The 15,000-nt window shown below is 45.8% G+C and overlaps 1 protein-coding gene across 1 annotated transcript in view; it reads left to right on the top strand.

The window, feature by feature from the left end:
* Window positions 1-15,000, top strand: part of LOC139365219 (tubulin-specific chaperone D-like) — a 30,479-nt gene that overhangs the window by 3,686 nt on the left and 11,793 nt on the right. The window contains exons 3-5 of the mRNA XM_071102716.1: window positions 3,301-3,384; window positions 5,510-5,668; window positions 6,639-6,777. Coding sequence (XP_070958817.1) covers window positions 3,301-3,384; window positions 5,510-5,668; window positions 6,639-6,777 — 382 coding nt within the window. The remainder of the gene's footprint in view (window positions 1-3,300; window positions 3,385-5,509; window positions 5,669-6,638; window positions 6,778-15,000) is intronic.

Below are 15,000 nucleotides of genomic sequence, written 5' to 3'. Positions count from 1 at the left end.
TTTAACCAGGTAGGCCAGTTGAGAACACCTTTATTTAACCAGGTAGGCTAGTTGAGAACACCTTTATTTAACCAGGTAGGCTAGTTGAGAACACCTTTATTTAACCAGGTAGGCTAGTTGAGAACACCTTTATTTAACCAGGTAGGCTAGTTGAGAACACCTTTATTTAACCAGGTAGGCTAGTTGAGAACACCTTTATTTAACCAGGTAGGCTAGTTGAGAACACCTTTATTTAACCAGGTAGGCTAGTTGAGAACACCTTTATTTAACCAGGTAGGCTAGTTGAGAACACCTTTATTTAACCAGGTAGGCTAGTTGAGAACACCTTTATTTAACCAGGTAGGCTAGTTGAGAGCACCTTTATTTAACCAGGTAGGCCAGTTGAGAACACCTTTATTTAACCAGGTAGGCTAGTTGAGAACACCTTTATTTAACCAGGTAGGCTAGTTGAGAACACCTTTATTTAACCAGGTAGGCTAGTTGAGAACACCTTTATTTAACCAGGTAGGCTAGTTGAGAACACCTTTATTTAACCAGGTAGGCCAGTTGAGAACACCTTTATTTAACCAGGTAGGCTAGTTGAGAACACCTTTATTTAACCAGGTAGGCCAGTTGAGAACACCTTTATTTAACCAGGTAGGCTAGTTGAGAACACCTTTATTTAACCAGGTAGGCCAGTTGAGAACACCTTTATTTAACCAGGTAGGCTAGTTGAGAACACCTTTATTTAACCAGGTAGGCCAGTTGAGAACACCTTTATTTAACCAGGTAGGCTAGTTGAGAACACCTTTATTTAACCAGGTAGGCCAGTTGAGAACACCTTTATTTAACCAGGTAGGCTAGTTGAGAACACCTTTATTTAACCAGGTAGGCTAGTTGAGAACACCTTTATTTAACCAGGTAGGCTAGTTGAGAACACCTTTATTTAACCAGGTAGGCTAGTTGAGAACACCTTTATTTAACCAGGTAGGCTAGTTGAGAACACCTTTATTTAACCAGGTAGGCTAGTTGAGAACACCTTTATTTAACCAGGGAGGGTAGTTGAGAACAAGTTCTCCTTTACAACTGCGACCTGGTCAAGAGAAAGCAAAGCAGTGTGACAAAAACAACAACACAGAGTTATACAGAGTTATACATGGAGTACAGTAACATACAGTCAATAATACAATAGAGAAAAAGTCTATGTACAGTGTGTGCAAATGAAGTAAGATTAGAGAGGTAAGGCAATAAATAGGCCATAGTGCAGAAATAATTACAATATAGCAATTAAACACTGGAATGACAGATGTGCAGAAGATGAATGTGCAGGTAGAGATACTGGGGTGCAAAGGAGCATAACAATATGGGGATGAGGTAGTTGGATGGAGAAGGGAGGAGGCTTGTAGAGAATGATGACTCTGATCTATGACCTTTACTCCTTATTACAGCCTTAATATTACATCAACTAGTTTCTGTCTGTCCGTCTGTCCGTCCGTCCGTCCGTCTGTCTCTCTCTCTCTCTGTCTGTGTGGTAGTTGGATGGAGGAGGGAGGAGGCTTGTAGAGAATGATGACTGATCTATGTCCTTTACTCCTTATTACAGCCTTAATATTACATCAACTAGTTGTCTGTCTGTCTGCCTGTCTGTCTGTCTGTCTGTGATGAACTGGACCCCTTTTACAGCATTCTCTCCACCTGTTAACTGTCGCTCCGCACGCGTGTTCACACACAGGCACATACAGACAGACAGCCACTTAGACACACACACACACACACACACACACACACTGTGGCTCCCCTCTCAGGGCATGACATTAGAGTAGATGTCCTGATTACCTTATCACACAAACGAAAGCTGCCCTCGGGACATGACAAACTGATTTGAATATTAGCTTTTAGGACCCGGGGGCGGTGCCGTGACTAGTGGCATTTCAGGTGTGTGTGTTTAATGTGTTCATCTCTCTCCTCCTCCTCTCCAGGGTGAGAGAGGCAGCCATGACCAGCCTGATGGAGGTGTCTCTGTGTGTTTAATGTGTTCATCTCTCTCCTCCTCCTCTCCAGGGTGAGAGAGGCAGCCATGACCAGCCTGATGGAGGTGTCTCTGTGTGTTTAATGTATTCATCTCTCTCCTCCTCCTCTCCAGGGTGAGAGAGGCAGCCATGACCAGCCTGATGGAGGTGTCTCTGTGTGTTTAATGTGTTCATCTCTCTCCTCCTCCTCTCCAGGGTGAGAGAGGCAGCCATGACCAGCCTGATGGAGGTGTCTCTGTGTGTTTAATGTATTCATCTCTCTCCTCCTCCTCTCCAGGGTGAGAGAGGCAGCCATGACCAGCCTGATGGAGGTGTCTCTGTGTGTTTAATGTATTCATCTCTCTCCTCCTCCTCTCCAGGGTGAGAGAGGCAGCCATGACCAGCCTGATGGAGGTGTCTCTGTGTGTTTAATGTATTCATCTCTCTCCTCCTCCTCTCCAGGGTGAGAGAGGCAGCCATGACCAGCCTGATGGAGGTGACTCTGTGTGTTTAATGTGTTCATCTCTCCAGGGTGAGAGAGGCAGCCATGACCAGCCTGATGGAGGTGACTCTGTGTGTTTAATGTGTTCATCTCTCCAGGGTGAGAGAGGCAGCCATGACCAGCCTGATGGAGGTGACTCTGTGTGTTTAATGTATTCATCTCTCTCCTCCTCCTCTCCAGGGTGAGAGAGGCAGCCATGACCAGCCTGATGGAGGTGTCTCTGTGTGTTTAATGTATTAATCTCTCTCCTCCTCCTCTCCAGGGTGAGAGAGGCAGCCATGACCAGCCTGATGGAGGTGTCTCTGTGTGTTTAATGTATTCATCTCTCTCCTCCTCCTCTCCAGGGTGAGAGAGGCAGCCATGACCAGCCTGATGGAGGTGACTCTGTGTGTTTAATGTATTCATCTCTCTCCTCCTCCTCTCCAGGGTGAGAGAGGCAGCCATGACCAGCCTGATGGAGGTGACTCTGTGTGTTTAATGTGTTCATCTCTCCAGGGTGAGAGAGGCAGCCATGACCAGCCTGATGGAGGTGTCTCTGTGTGTTTAATGTATTCATCTCTCTCCTCCTCCTCTCCAGGGTGAGAGAGGCAGCCATGACCAGCCTGATGGAGGTGTCTCTGTGTGTTTAATGTGTTCATCTCTCTCCTCCTCCTCTCCAGGGTGAGAGAGGCAGCCATGACCAGCCTGATGGAGGTGTCTCTGTGTGTTTAATGTATTCATCTCTCTCCTCCTCCTCTCCAGGGTGAGACAGGCAGCCATGACCAGCATGATGGAGGTGACTCTGTGTGTTTAATGTGTTCATCTCTCCAGGGTGAGAGAGGCAGCCATGACCAGCCTGATGGAGGTGACTCTGTGTGTGGTGGGCACCGCTCCACAACTACTCTCACCAGACCTGTGAGTAGCAATGGAATAACTTCCTCAATCACACTGTACCACTTTAACACCTTTATAGAGCCCTCATAGACCCTTCATAAGGCCTTCATAAGGCCCTCATAAACCCTTCATAAGGCCCTCATAAACCCTTCATAAACCCTTCATAAGGCCCTCATAAACCCTTCATAAGGCCCTCATAAACCCTTCATAAACCCTTCATAAGGCCCTCATAAACCCTTCATAAGGCCCTCATAAACCCTTCATAAACCCTTCATAAGGCCCTCATAAACCCTTCATAAGGCCCTCATAAACCCTTCATAAACCCTTCATAAGGCCCTCATAAACCCTTCATAAGGCCTTCATAAACCCTTCATAAACCCTTCATAAGCCCTTCATAAGGCCCTCATAAACCCTTCATAAACCCTTCATAAGGCCCTCATAAACCCTTCATAAGGCCCTCATAAACCCTTCATAAACCCTTCATAAGGCCCTCATAAACCCTTCATAAGGCCCTCATAAACCCTTCATAAACCCTTCATAAGGCCCTCATAAACCCTTCATAAGGCCCTCATAAACCCTTCATAAGGCCCTCATAAACCCTTCATAAGGCCCTCATAAACCCTTCATCAGGCCCTCATAAACCCTTCATAAGACCCTCATAAACCCTTCATAAGGCCCTCATTAACCCTTCATAGGGCCCTCATAAACCCTTCATCAGGCCCTCATAAACCCTTCATCAGGCCCTCATAAACCCTTCATAAGGCCCTCATAAACCCTTCATCAGGCCCTCATAAACCCTTCATCATGCCCTCATAAACCCTTCATAAACCCTTCATCATGCCCTCATAAACCCTTCATCAGGCCCTCATAAACCCTTCATAAGGCTTCATAAGGCCCTCATAAACCCTTCATAAGGCCTTCATAAACCCTTCATAAGGCCTTCATTAACCCTTCATAGGGCCCTCACAAACCCTTCATAAGGCCCTCATAAACCCTTTATAGAGCCCTCATAAACCCTTCATAAGGCCCTCATAGACCCTTCATAAGGCCCTCATAGACCCTTTATAGAGCCTTAATAAACCCTTCATAAGGCCCTCATAAACCCTTTATAGAGCCCTCATAGACCCTTCATAAGGCCCTCATAGACCCTTTATAGAGCCTTAATAAACCCTTCATAAGGCCCTCATAAACCCTTCATAAGGCCCTCATAAACCCTTCATAAGGCCCTCAATAACCCTTTATAGAGCCTTCATAAACCCTTCATAAGGCCTTCATAAACCCTTCATAAGGCCCTCATAAACCCTTCATAAGGCCCTCAATAACCCTTTATAGAGCCTTCATAAACCCTTCATAAGGCCTTCATAAACCCTTCATAAGGCCTTCATAAGGCCCTCATAAACCCTTCATAAGGCCTTCATAGATGCTTCGTAGATCATTTATAAGCATTCTCTATAGAAGGTGGGAGAAGGTGTTATGTCAGATGTAGTAGGTATTAAATATATTATTGGGGATGATAGCTGTACCTCTCCATTAATTTCCTCCCTGAGCTCCTTTTTATATTCTCATCCTTTAATTCCCTCTCTCCTCTCCTCCCACTCATCCCTCTCTCCTCCTCTCCTCCCACTCATCTCTCCTCCTCTCATCTCTCCTCCTCTCATCCCTCTCTCCTCTCCTCTTATCTATTGCTCCTCTTCTGCTCCATCTCTCCTCATCTCATCCCTCTCTCCTCTCATCCCTCTCTTCCTCTCCTCTCTCCTCCCTCTCATCCCTCTCCTCCTCTTCTCTCTCCTCTCATCTCTCCTCCCTCTCATCTCTCTCCTCCTCTCATCTCTCTCATCTCTCTCCTCCTCTCATCTCTCCTCATCTCCTCCCTCTCATCCCTCTCCTCCTCTCATATCTATCCTCATCTCATCCCTCTCCTCCTCTCATCTCATCTCCTCCTCTCATCTCATCTCCTCCCTCTCTCCTCATCTCCCTCTCTCCTCATCTCCCTCTCTCCTCATCTCCCTCTTTCCTCTACTCCTCTCATCTCTCTCCTCCTCTCATCTCTCCTCATCTCCTCTATTCCTCTCATCCCTCCTCATCTCCCTCTCTCCTCTACTCCTCTCATCTCTCCTCCTTCTCTCATATTTCCTCTCCTCCTCAGGGTGAATGGTATGATGTGTAGCTTGGCCCAGCAGTCAGCAGAGAAGATCGACCGCTACAGAGCCCATGCTGGATCAGTGTTCGTCAGGCTCCTCCACAGTAACAACCCTGCAGTACCTCACATCCCCCACCGAGAGGAGCTGCTCGCCATCTTCCCAACGTGAGTCTAAACACATTTACATTGCTGTCATTTAGCAGATGATGTTATCCAAAGTGACTTACATCTGAAGGTAGCTAGATGAGACAACCACATCACAGTCAGTACATTATCACTCAGAATAGTTATCAGGTAGCTAGATGAGACAACCACATCACAGTCAGTACATTATCACTCAGAGTAGTTATCAGGTAGCTAGGTGAGACAACCACATCAGTCACTACATTATCCCTCAACTGAGTAGTTATCAGGTAGCTAGGTGAGACAACCACATATCACAGTCTACATTATCCCTCAACAGAGTAGTTATCAGGTAGCTAGGTGAGACAACCACATTATCCCTCAATAGAGTAGTTATCAGGTAGCTAGGTGAGACAACCACATTATCCCTCAATAGAGTAGTTCTCAGGTAGCTAGGTGAGACAACCACATTATCCCTCAATAGAGTAGTTATCAGATAGCTAGGTGAGACAACCACATTATCCCTCAACAGAGTAGTTATCAGATAGCTATGTGAGATAGCTATGTAATCTCATACAATACTATGGATGGCTCAGGGTAATCTCATACAATACTATGGATGTCTCAGGGTAATCTCATACAATACTATGGATGGCTCAGGGTAATCTCATACAATACTATGGATGGCTCAGGGTAATCTCATACAATACTATGGATGGCTCAGGGTAATCTCATACAATACTATGGTTGGCTCAGGGTAATCTCATACAATACTATGGATGTCTCAGGGTAATCTCATACAATACTATGGATGGCTCAGGGTAATCTCATACAATACTATGGATGGCTCAGGGTAATCTCATACAATACTATGGATGGCTCAGGGTAATCTCATACAATACTATGGATGTCTCAGGGTAATCTCATACAGTGGGCACGTTTCCATGAAAGATTTCCATTTCAGTTCAGTTGAAAAACTAACTGGATCCTGTGTGTCTCTCTGTGCTCTCAGTGAAGGGGCAGAGGGTCTGAACTGGAACGCTCCGTCTCAGGCCTTCCCCCACATCACCCAGCTGCTCAGACTGCCCCAATACCAGTACCACACACTGCTGGGGTTGACCGTGTCTGTAGGAGGACTGACTGAGTCTACGGTACGTGTCTGTAGCCCTGTGTCTGTAGCCCTGTAACTCTGTGTCGGTAGCTCTGTGCCTGTAGCCTCGTGTCTGTATCCCTGTGTCTGTAGCCTCGTGTCTGTAGCTCTGTGTCTGTAGCTCCTGTAGCCCTGTGTCTGTAGCTCTGTGTCTTTAGCTCCTGTAACCCTGTAACTCTGTGTCTGTAGCTATGTGCCTGTGTCTGTATTGTCAGTAGCTGTGTGTCTGTAACTATGTGTCTGTAGCCCTGTGTCTTTAGCTCCTGTAGCCCTGTGTCTGTAGCTCTGTGTCTGTGGTGCCCGTGGTCCCGTGTCTGTAGCTCGGTGTCTGTAGTGTCTGTGGCCCATATAGCTCTGTGTCTGTAGCTCGGTGTCTGTAGTGTCTGTTGCTCCTGTAGCTCTGTGTCTGTAGATATGTGCCTGTGTCTGTATTTTCTGTTGTGGTTGCTCTGTGCCTGTGGCCCGGTGTCAGTGGTGTCTGTAGCCATGTGTCTGTAGCCATGTGTCTGTAGCGCTGTGTCTGTAGCGCTGTGTCTGTAGCGCTGTGTCTGTAGCGCTGTGTCTGTAGCCATGTGTCTGTAGCCATGTGTCTGTAGCCATGTGTCTGTAGCCATGTGTCTGTAGCCATATGTCTGTAGCTCTGTGTCTGCAGCCATGTGTCTGTAGCTCTGTGTCTGCAGCCATGTGTCTGTAGCGCTGTGTCTGTAGCCATGTGTCTGTAGCCATGTGTCTGTAGCTCTGTGTCTGTAGCGCTGTGTCTGTAGCCATGTGTCTGTAGCCATGTGTCTGTAGCCATGTGTCTGTAGCCATGTATCTGTAGCCCTGTGTCTGTAGCCATGTGTCTGTAGCCATGTGTCTGTAGCCATGTGTCTGTAGCCATGTGTCTGTAGCGCTGTGTCTGTAGCAGTGGAGAATCCTCAGAGTGAATTTCATAAAAATGCGAATTGTGAAATATAAAAAATAATGGATTAAAACTGTTTTGCAATGAAGGTCTACAGTAGTACCATGGTGTAGCCGGAAACTAGTCGTGAAAGCGTAAGCTACAGCCAGCTAGCACTGCAGTGCATAACGTGGTGAGTAGTTGACTCGAGGAGAGAGAAAGACAATAGTTCAACAGTTTTAACGAATACATTTAAACAAAACATGTAAATGAACGAGAAGCGAGAGTGAGTGAGAGACCAGTGAGTGAGAGACCAGTGAGTGAGAGACCAGTGAGTGAGAGACCAGTGAGTGAGAGACCAGTGAGTGAGAGACCAGTGAGTGAGAGAGCTACTGTAGCTATATTTCTTCTTTTTTTTTCTTCACTTACTTAGCTAGCTAATGTAGCTAGCTAGTTTAGCCTACTGAAACACCCTGTTCAATCAGAGAGGAATGCTATGTTAGCTAGCTGGCTATGACTATCCAACAGAGAGGGATGCTATGTTAGCTGACTGGCTATGACCATCCAACAGAGAGGGATGCTATGTTAGCTAGCTGGCTATGGCTATCCAACAGAGAGGGATGCTATGTTAGCTAGCTGGCTATGGCTATCCAACAGAGAGGGATGCTATGTTAGCTAGCTGGCTATAACTATCCAACAGAGAGGGATGCTATGTTAGCTAGCTGGCTATGACTATCCAACAGAGAGGGATGCTATGTTAGCTAGCTGGCTATGACTATCCAACAGAGAGGGATGCTATGTTAGCTAGCTGGCTATGGCTATCCAACAGAGAGGGATGCTATGTTAGCTAGCTGGCTATGACTATCCAACAGAGAGGGATGCTATGTTAGCTAGCTGGCTATAACTATCCAACAGAGAGGGATGCTATGTTAGCTAGCTGGCTATGACTATCCAACAGAGAGGGATGCTATGTTAGCTAGCTGGCTATGACTATCCAACAGAGAGGGATGCTATGTTAGCTCGCTGGCTATGGCTATCCAACAGAGAGGGATGCTATGTTAGCTAGCTGGCTATGACTATCCAACAGAGAGGGATGCTATGTTAGCTCGCTGGCTATGGCTATCCAACAGAGAGGGATGCTATGTTAGCTAGCTGGCTATGACTATCCAACAGAGAGGGATGCTATGTTAGCTAGCTGGCTATGGCTATCCAACAGAGAGGGATGCTATGTTAGCTAGCTGGCTATGACTATCCAACAGAGAGGGATGCTATGTTAGCTAGCTGGCTATGGCTATCCAACAGAGAGGGATGCTATGTTAGCTAGCTGGCTATGACTATCCAACAGAGAGGGATGCTATGTTAGCTAGCTGGCTATGGCTATCCAACAGAGAGGGATGCTATGTTAGCTAGCTGGCTATGGCTATCCAACAGAGAGGGATGCTATGTTAGCTAGCTGGCTATGACTATCCAACAGAGAGGGATGCTATGTTAGCTCGCTGGCTATGGCTATCCAACAGAGAGGGATGCTATGTTAGCTAGCTGGCTATGACTATCCAACAGAGAGGGATGCTATGTTAGCTAGCTGGCTATGGCTATCCAACAGAGAGGGATGCTATGTTAGCTAGCTGGCTATGACTATCCAACAGAGAGGGATGCTATGTTAGCTAGCTGGCTATAACTATCCAACAGAGAGGGATGCTATGTTAGCTAGCTGGCTATGGCTATCCAACAGAGAGGGATGCTATGTTAGCTCGCTGGCTATGGCTATCCAACAGAGAGGGATGCTATGTTAGCTAGCTGGCTATGACTATCCAACAGAGAGGGATGCTATGTTAGCTCGCTGGCTATGGCTATCCAACAGAGAGGGATGCTATGTTAGCTAGCTGGCTATGACTATCCAACAGAGAGGGATGCTATGTTAGCTAGCTGGCTATGGCTATCCAACAGAGAGGGATGCTATGTTAGCTAGCTGGCTATGACTATCCAACAGAGAGGGATGCTATGTTAGCTCGCTGGCTATGACTATCCAACAGAGAGGGATGCTATGTTAGCTAGCTGGCTATGGCTATCCAACAGAGAGGGATGCTATGTTAGCTAGCTGGCTATGACTATCCAACAGAGAGGGATGCTATGTTAGCTCGCTGGCTATGGCTATCCAACAGAGAGGGATGCTATGTTAGCTCGCTGGCTATGGCTATCCAACAGAGAGGGATGCTATGTTAGCTAGCTGGCTATGACTATCCAACAGAGAGGGATGCTATGTTAGCTAGCTGGCTATGACTATCCAACAGAGAGGGATGCTATGTTAGCTCGCTGGCTATGGCTATCCAACAGAGAGGGATGCTATGTTAGCTAGCTGGCTATGACTATCCAACAGAGAGGGATGCTATGTTAGCTAGCTGGCTATCCAACACTGGAACTCTTCCAAGTCAAGGTAAGCTTTTGGTTTTATTCATGTTTTGCCACCGGGGCCAGTCTGTGTAACTGCTAAACTGCTTGCTGACTGTACACTGCACTGCATGATTGTAGCTGGTTCACTAACGGGTTAGTTCTAGTAGCCATGTTGACTATGACGTGGCAACAATGGAGGCTGTGTGCGGTTAGCGGTCATGATATGAAGGTTTGGCTCGGAAAAGGTTTCTTCGCCTGGTCACAGACAGCTAATGTGTTGTGCACTGAAGTCCACCAGCGAAGGGAAAAGGTGAGAGGGGGGGAGAGAGCACGTAGATAGATGTGAGAAGGAATTTATATACACAATGAGCTGTTTGTATGTGGCTGCTATGAAAGAGAACTGTGTTTGCGTGTGCTCAGGGGTGTGTTCATTGCACCGATTCTGTTGAAAAAACCGGGATAAACATACCTGAATTTGTCCAATAGAAACTCTCGTTTGCAACTGTTGGACTAATGATTACGCTCTAGATCAGCTCGATGCAGGAAAGAGTGTGCAAGGCGGTATTGAATGTGTCACTGTCTGTCACCTTGATTCCTCAAAACTCTCTCAACCTGTGTGCACCTACGTTGTAAACTGTCATTCATAGGCTAGGTTGTATCAACCTCATGATGGGTAGAGGGAACATTCTAGTATCAGGTAGTAGCCTAAACCTATCCATGTTACATTGAACTGGGTGAATGGAATATGAATGACAGTCATCCAATATGCTGTAATAGAAATAAAGCCCTGCTCATAAATTATAATACATCTTAAACGGCACTGACTGCCACTGGTCTGTAGCTATCTGTCTGTAGCTATCGGTCTGTAGCTATCTGTCTGTAGCTATCTGTCTGTAGCTATCTGTCTGTAGCTATCTGTCTGTAGCTATCTGTCTGTAGCTATCTGTCTGTAGCTATCTGTCTGTAGCTATCTGTCTGTAGCTATCTGTCTGTAGCTATCTGTCTGTAGCTATCTGTCTGACAGTACCACACCACTATACCTCACTGTCAGCCCCAGTACCAGTACCACACACCACTATACCTCACTGTCAGCCCCAGTACCAGTACCACATGCCACTATACCTCACTGTCTGGCCCAGTACCACACGCCACTATACCTCACTGTCAGCCCCAGTACCACACCACTATACCTCACTGTCAGCCCCAGTACCACACCACTATACCTCACTGTCTGGCCCAGTACCACACCACTATACCTCACTGTCAGCCCCAGTACCAGTACCACACCACTATACCTCACTGTCAGCCCCAGTACCAGTACCACACGCCACTATACCTCACTGTCAGCCCCAGTACCAGTACCACACACCACTATACCTCACTGTCTGGCCCAGTACCACACACCACTAGCCCTCACTGTCTGGCCCAGTACCACACACCACTAGCCCTCACTGTCTGGCCCAGTACCAGTACCACACACCACTATACCTCACTGTCTGGCCCAGTACAAGTACCACACGCCACTAGCCCTCACTGTCTGGCCCAGTACCAGTACCACACACCACTAGCCCTCACTGTCTGGCCCAGTAACAGTACCACACACCACTAGCCCTCATTGTCTGGCCCAGTACCAGTACCACACGCCACTAGCCCTCACTGTCTGGCCCAGTACCAGTACCACACGCCACTAGCCCACACTGTCTGGCCCAGTACCACACACCAACAGCCCCCACTGTCTGGCCCAGTACCAGTACCACACGCCACTATACCTCACTGTCTGGCCCAGTACCAGTACCACACGCCACTATACCTCACTGTCTGGCCCAGTACCAGTACCACACGCCACTAGCCCTCACTGTCTGGCCCAGTACCAGTACCACACGCCACTAGCCCTCACTGTCTGCCCCAGTACCAGTACCACACGCCACTAGCCCTCACTGTCTGGCCCAGTACCAGTACCACACCACTAGCCCTCACTGTCTGGCCCAGTACCAGTACCACACCACTATACCTCACTGTCTGGCCCAGTACCAGTACCACACCACTATACCTCACTGTCTGGCCCAGTACCAGTACCACACACCACTATACCTCACTGTCTGGCCCAGTACCAGTACCACACACCACTAGCCCCCACTGTGGCCATCATACATTGACTGTGGTTCCCACACTGCTACAGTCCAAAGACTGCATGTTGTTGCAGATTTGTGAGTCAACGAAAGTCATGATGTTGTCTCTGGAAAAGCACCTTAGTGAAACAGGGGTTTGACCACTGGTCTCTCCAGTGTGTGAGTCTGAAGGCCAGTAGGGGGGGCCCATCACACTGCTAATATTCACACCACCGAGGACACCAGTACCTCCACTCTCATCTGTTCTATCAGTCTTTGTTTTTGGGGCACCAGGCATCAGCTTGACGCTGATGTGTGTGTGGTGAATGAAGGTTTTATAAGTACCTTTTGCCCTACTGATTCTACCACATAGAACCTGCTGCCCTGACGTTATATACATAGACTAGTAATCACTGGTCACTTTTAATAATGGAACACTGGTCACTTTAATAATGGAACACTGGTCACTTTAATAATGGAACACTGGTCACTTTAATAATGGAACACTGGTCACTTTAATAATGGAACACTGGTCACTTTAATAATGGAACACTGGTCACTTTAATAATGGAACACTGGTCACTTTAATAATGGAACACTGGTCACTTTAATAATGGAACACTGGTCACTTTAATAATGGAACACTGGTCACTTTAATAATGGAACACTGGTCACTTTAATCATGTTCACATATCCTGCATTACTCATCTCATATGTATATACTGTATTCTATTCTACTGTATCTTAGACTATGTCGCTCTGACATTACTCATCTCATATGTATATACTGTATTCTATTCTACTGTATCTTAGACTATGTCGCTCTGACATTACTCATCTCATATGTATATACTGTATTCTATTCTACTGTATCTTAGACTATGTCGCTCTGACATTACTCATCTCATATGTATATACTGTATTCTATTCTACTGTATCTTAGACTATGTCGCTCTGACATTACTCATCTCATATGTATATACTGTATTCTATTCTACTGTATCTTAGACTATGTCGCTCTGACATTACTCATCTCATATGTATATACTGTATTCTATTCTACTGTATCTTAGACTATGTCGCTCTGACATTACTCATCTCATATGTTATATACTGTATTCTATTCTACTGTATCTTAGTCTATGTCGCTCTGACATTACTCATCTCATATGTATATACTGTATTCTATTCTACTGTATCTTAGTCTATGTCGCTCTGACATTACTCATCTCATATGTATATACTGTATTCTATTCTACTGTATCTTAGACTATGTCGCTCTGACATTACTCATCTCATATGTATATACTGTATTCTATTCTACTGTATCTTAGACTATGTCGCTCTGACATTACTCATCTCATATGTATATACTGTATTCTATTCTACTGTATCTTAGACTATGTCGCTCTGACATTACTCATCTCATATGTATATACTGTATTCTATTCTACTGTATCTTAGACTATGTCGCTCTGACATTACTCATCTCATATGTATATACTGTATTCTATTCTACTGTATCTTAGACTATGTCGCTCTGACATTACTCATCTCATATGTATATACTGTATTCTATTCTACTGTATCTTAGACTATGTCGCTCTGACATTACTCATCTCATATGTATATACTGTATTCTATTCTACTGTATCTTAGACTATGTCGCTCTGACATTACTCATCTCATATGTATATACTGTATTCTATTCTACTGTATCTTAGTCTATGTCGCTCTGACATTACTCATCTCATATGTATATACTGTATTCTATTCTACTGTATCTTAGACTATGTCGCTCTGACATTACTCATCTCATATGTATATACTGTATTCTATTCTACTGTATCTTAGTCTATGTCGCTCTGACATTGCTCATCCTAATATTTATATATTCTTAATTCCATTCCTTTACTTTAGGTTGTGTATTGTTAGATATTGCTCCACTGTTGGCGCTAGGAACACAAGCTACACACTCAATGAGATCTGCTAAATGGTATTTGTGTGGTATTTCTCTGTCTCTGACTCTTGCTATAATCTGACTGGACTGGAGACGCACAGACACTTCTGAGGTAGCCAGAACTGTGTCCCTAGGCTGATCTGGAGTTGGTTCTCACACACACGAGTCCAAAGTGATGGAGCATCCTGTTGGATCCTGGAGACTTTCTCATCGTCCTCGTCTCCTGTACCGCCGTTTCACATTCGTGTTGCGATATTTCATAAACCATCTCCTGTGAGACTCCCCTCCCCCTCTCCCACTGCTTAGTCCAACTCTCCTCTCCTCTCACACCCCCTGAAAGACCAGCATGTCGTCACTACAGACATTTGTAACTGCCAAAGTATAGAAGACAGAAGTCCATCTCTTCTCCAGCGGGTGTTGATGCTGTGTTGATGCTGTGTTGATGCTGTGTTGTTGCTGTGTTGTTGCTGTGTTGATGCTGTGTTGATGCTGTGTTGATGCTGTGTTGATGCTGTGTTGTTGCTGTGTTGATGCTGTGTTGATGCTGTGTTGTTGCTGTGTTGATGCTGTGTTGTTGCTATGGGAACGATGAGCCAGTTGTCACCAGCCTTCAGTGTGTCACTCAGTTTCAACCTGTCATCACTATGGGAAGGAAGTGATGCCAGGAAATCAGAGTGTGCGTCCCAAAATAAAACCCTCTCCCCTATGGGCCCTGGTCAAAAGTAGTGCACTATGTAGGAAATAGAGTGTAATTTGGTACGCAGACAGAGAGAGATGAGCTGTTTTAGACTTAATGTTGCTCAATGTGTCTTCTCACACGGTCCAGACTTACACCATGTTAAACAGAGTGGTAATATACTATTTTATAGTTTTACTGTTCTGGTC

This window comes from Oncorhynchus clarkii, chromosome 13 (assembly GCF_045791955.1).
Source record: "Oncorhynchus clarkii lewisi isolate Uvic-CL-2024 chromosome 13, UVic_Ocla_1.0, whole genome shotgun sequence".
Lineage (NCBI taxonomy): Eukaryota > Metazoa > Chordata > Actinopteri > Salmoniformes > Salmonidae > Oncorhynchus > Oncorhynchus clarkii.
Note: the sequence above shows the minus strand (reverse complement) of the source record. Positions and strands in the feature narration are given on the sequence as shown.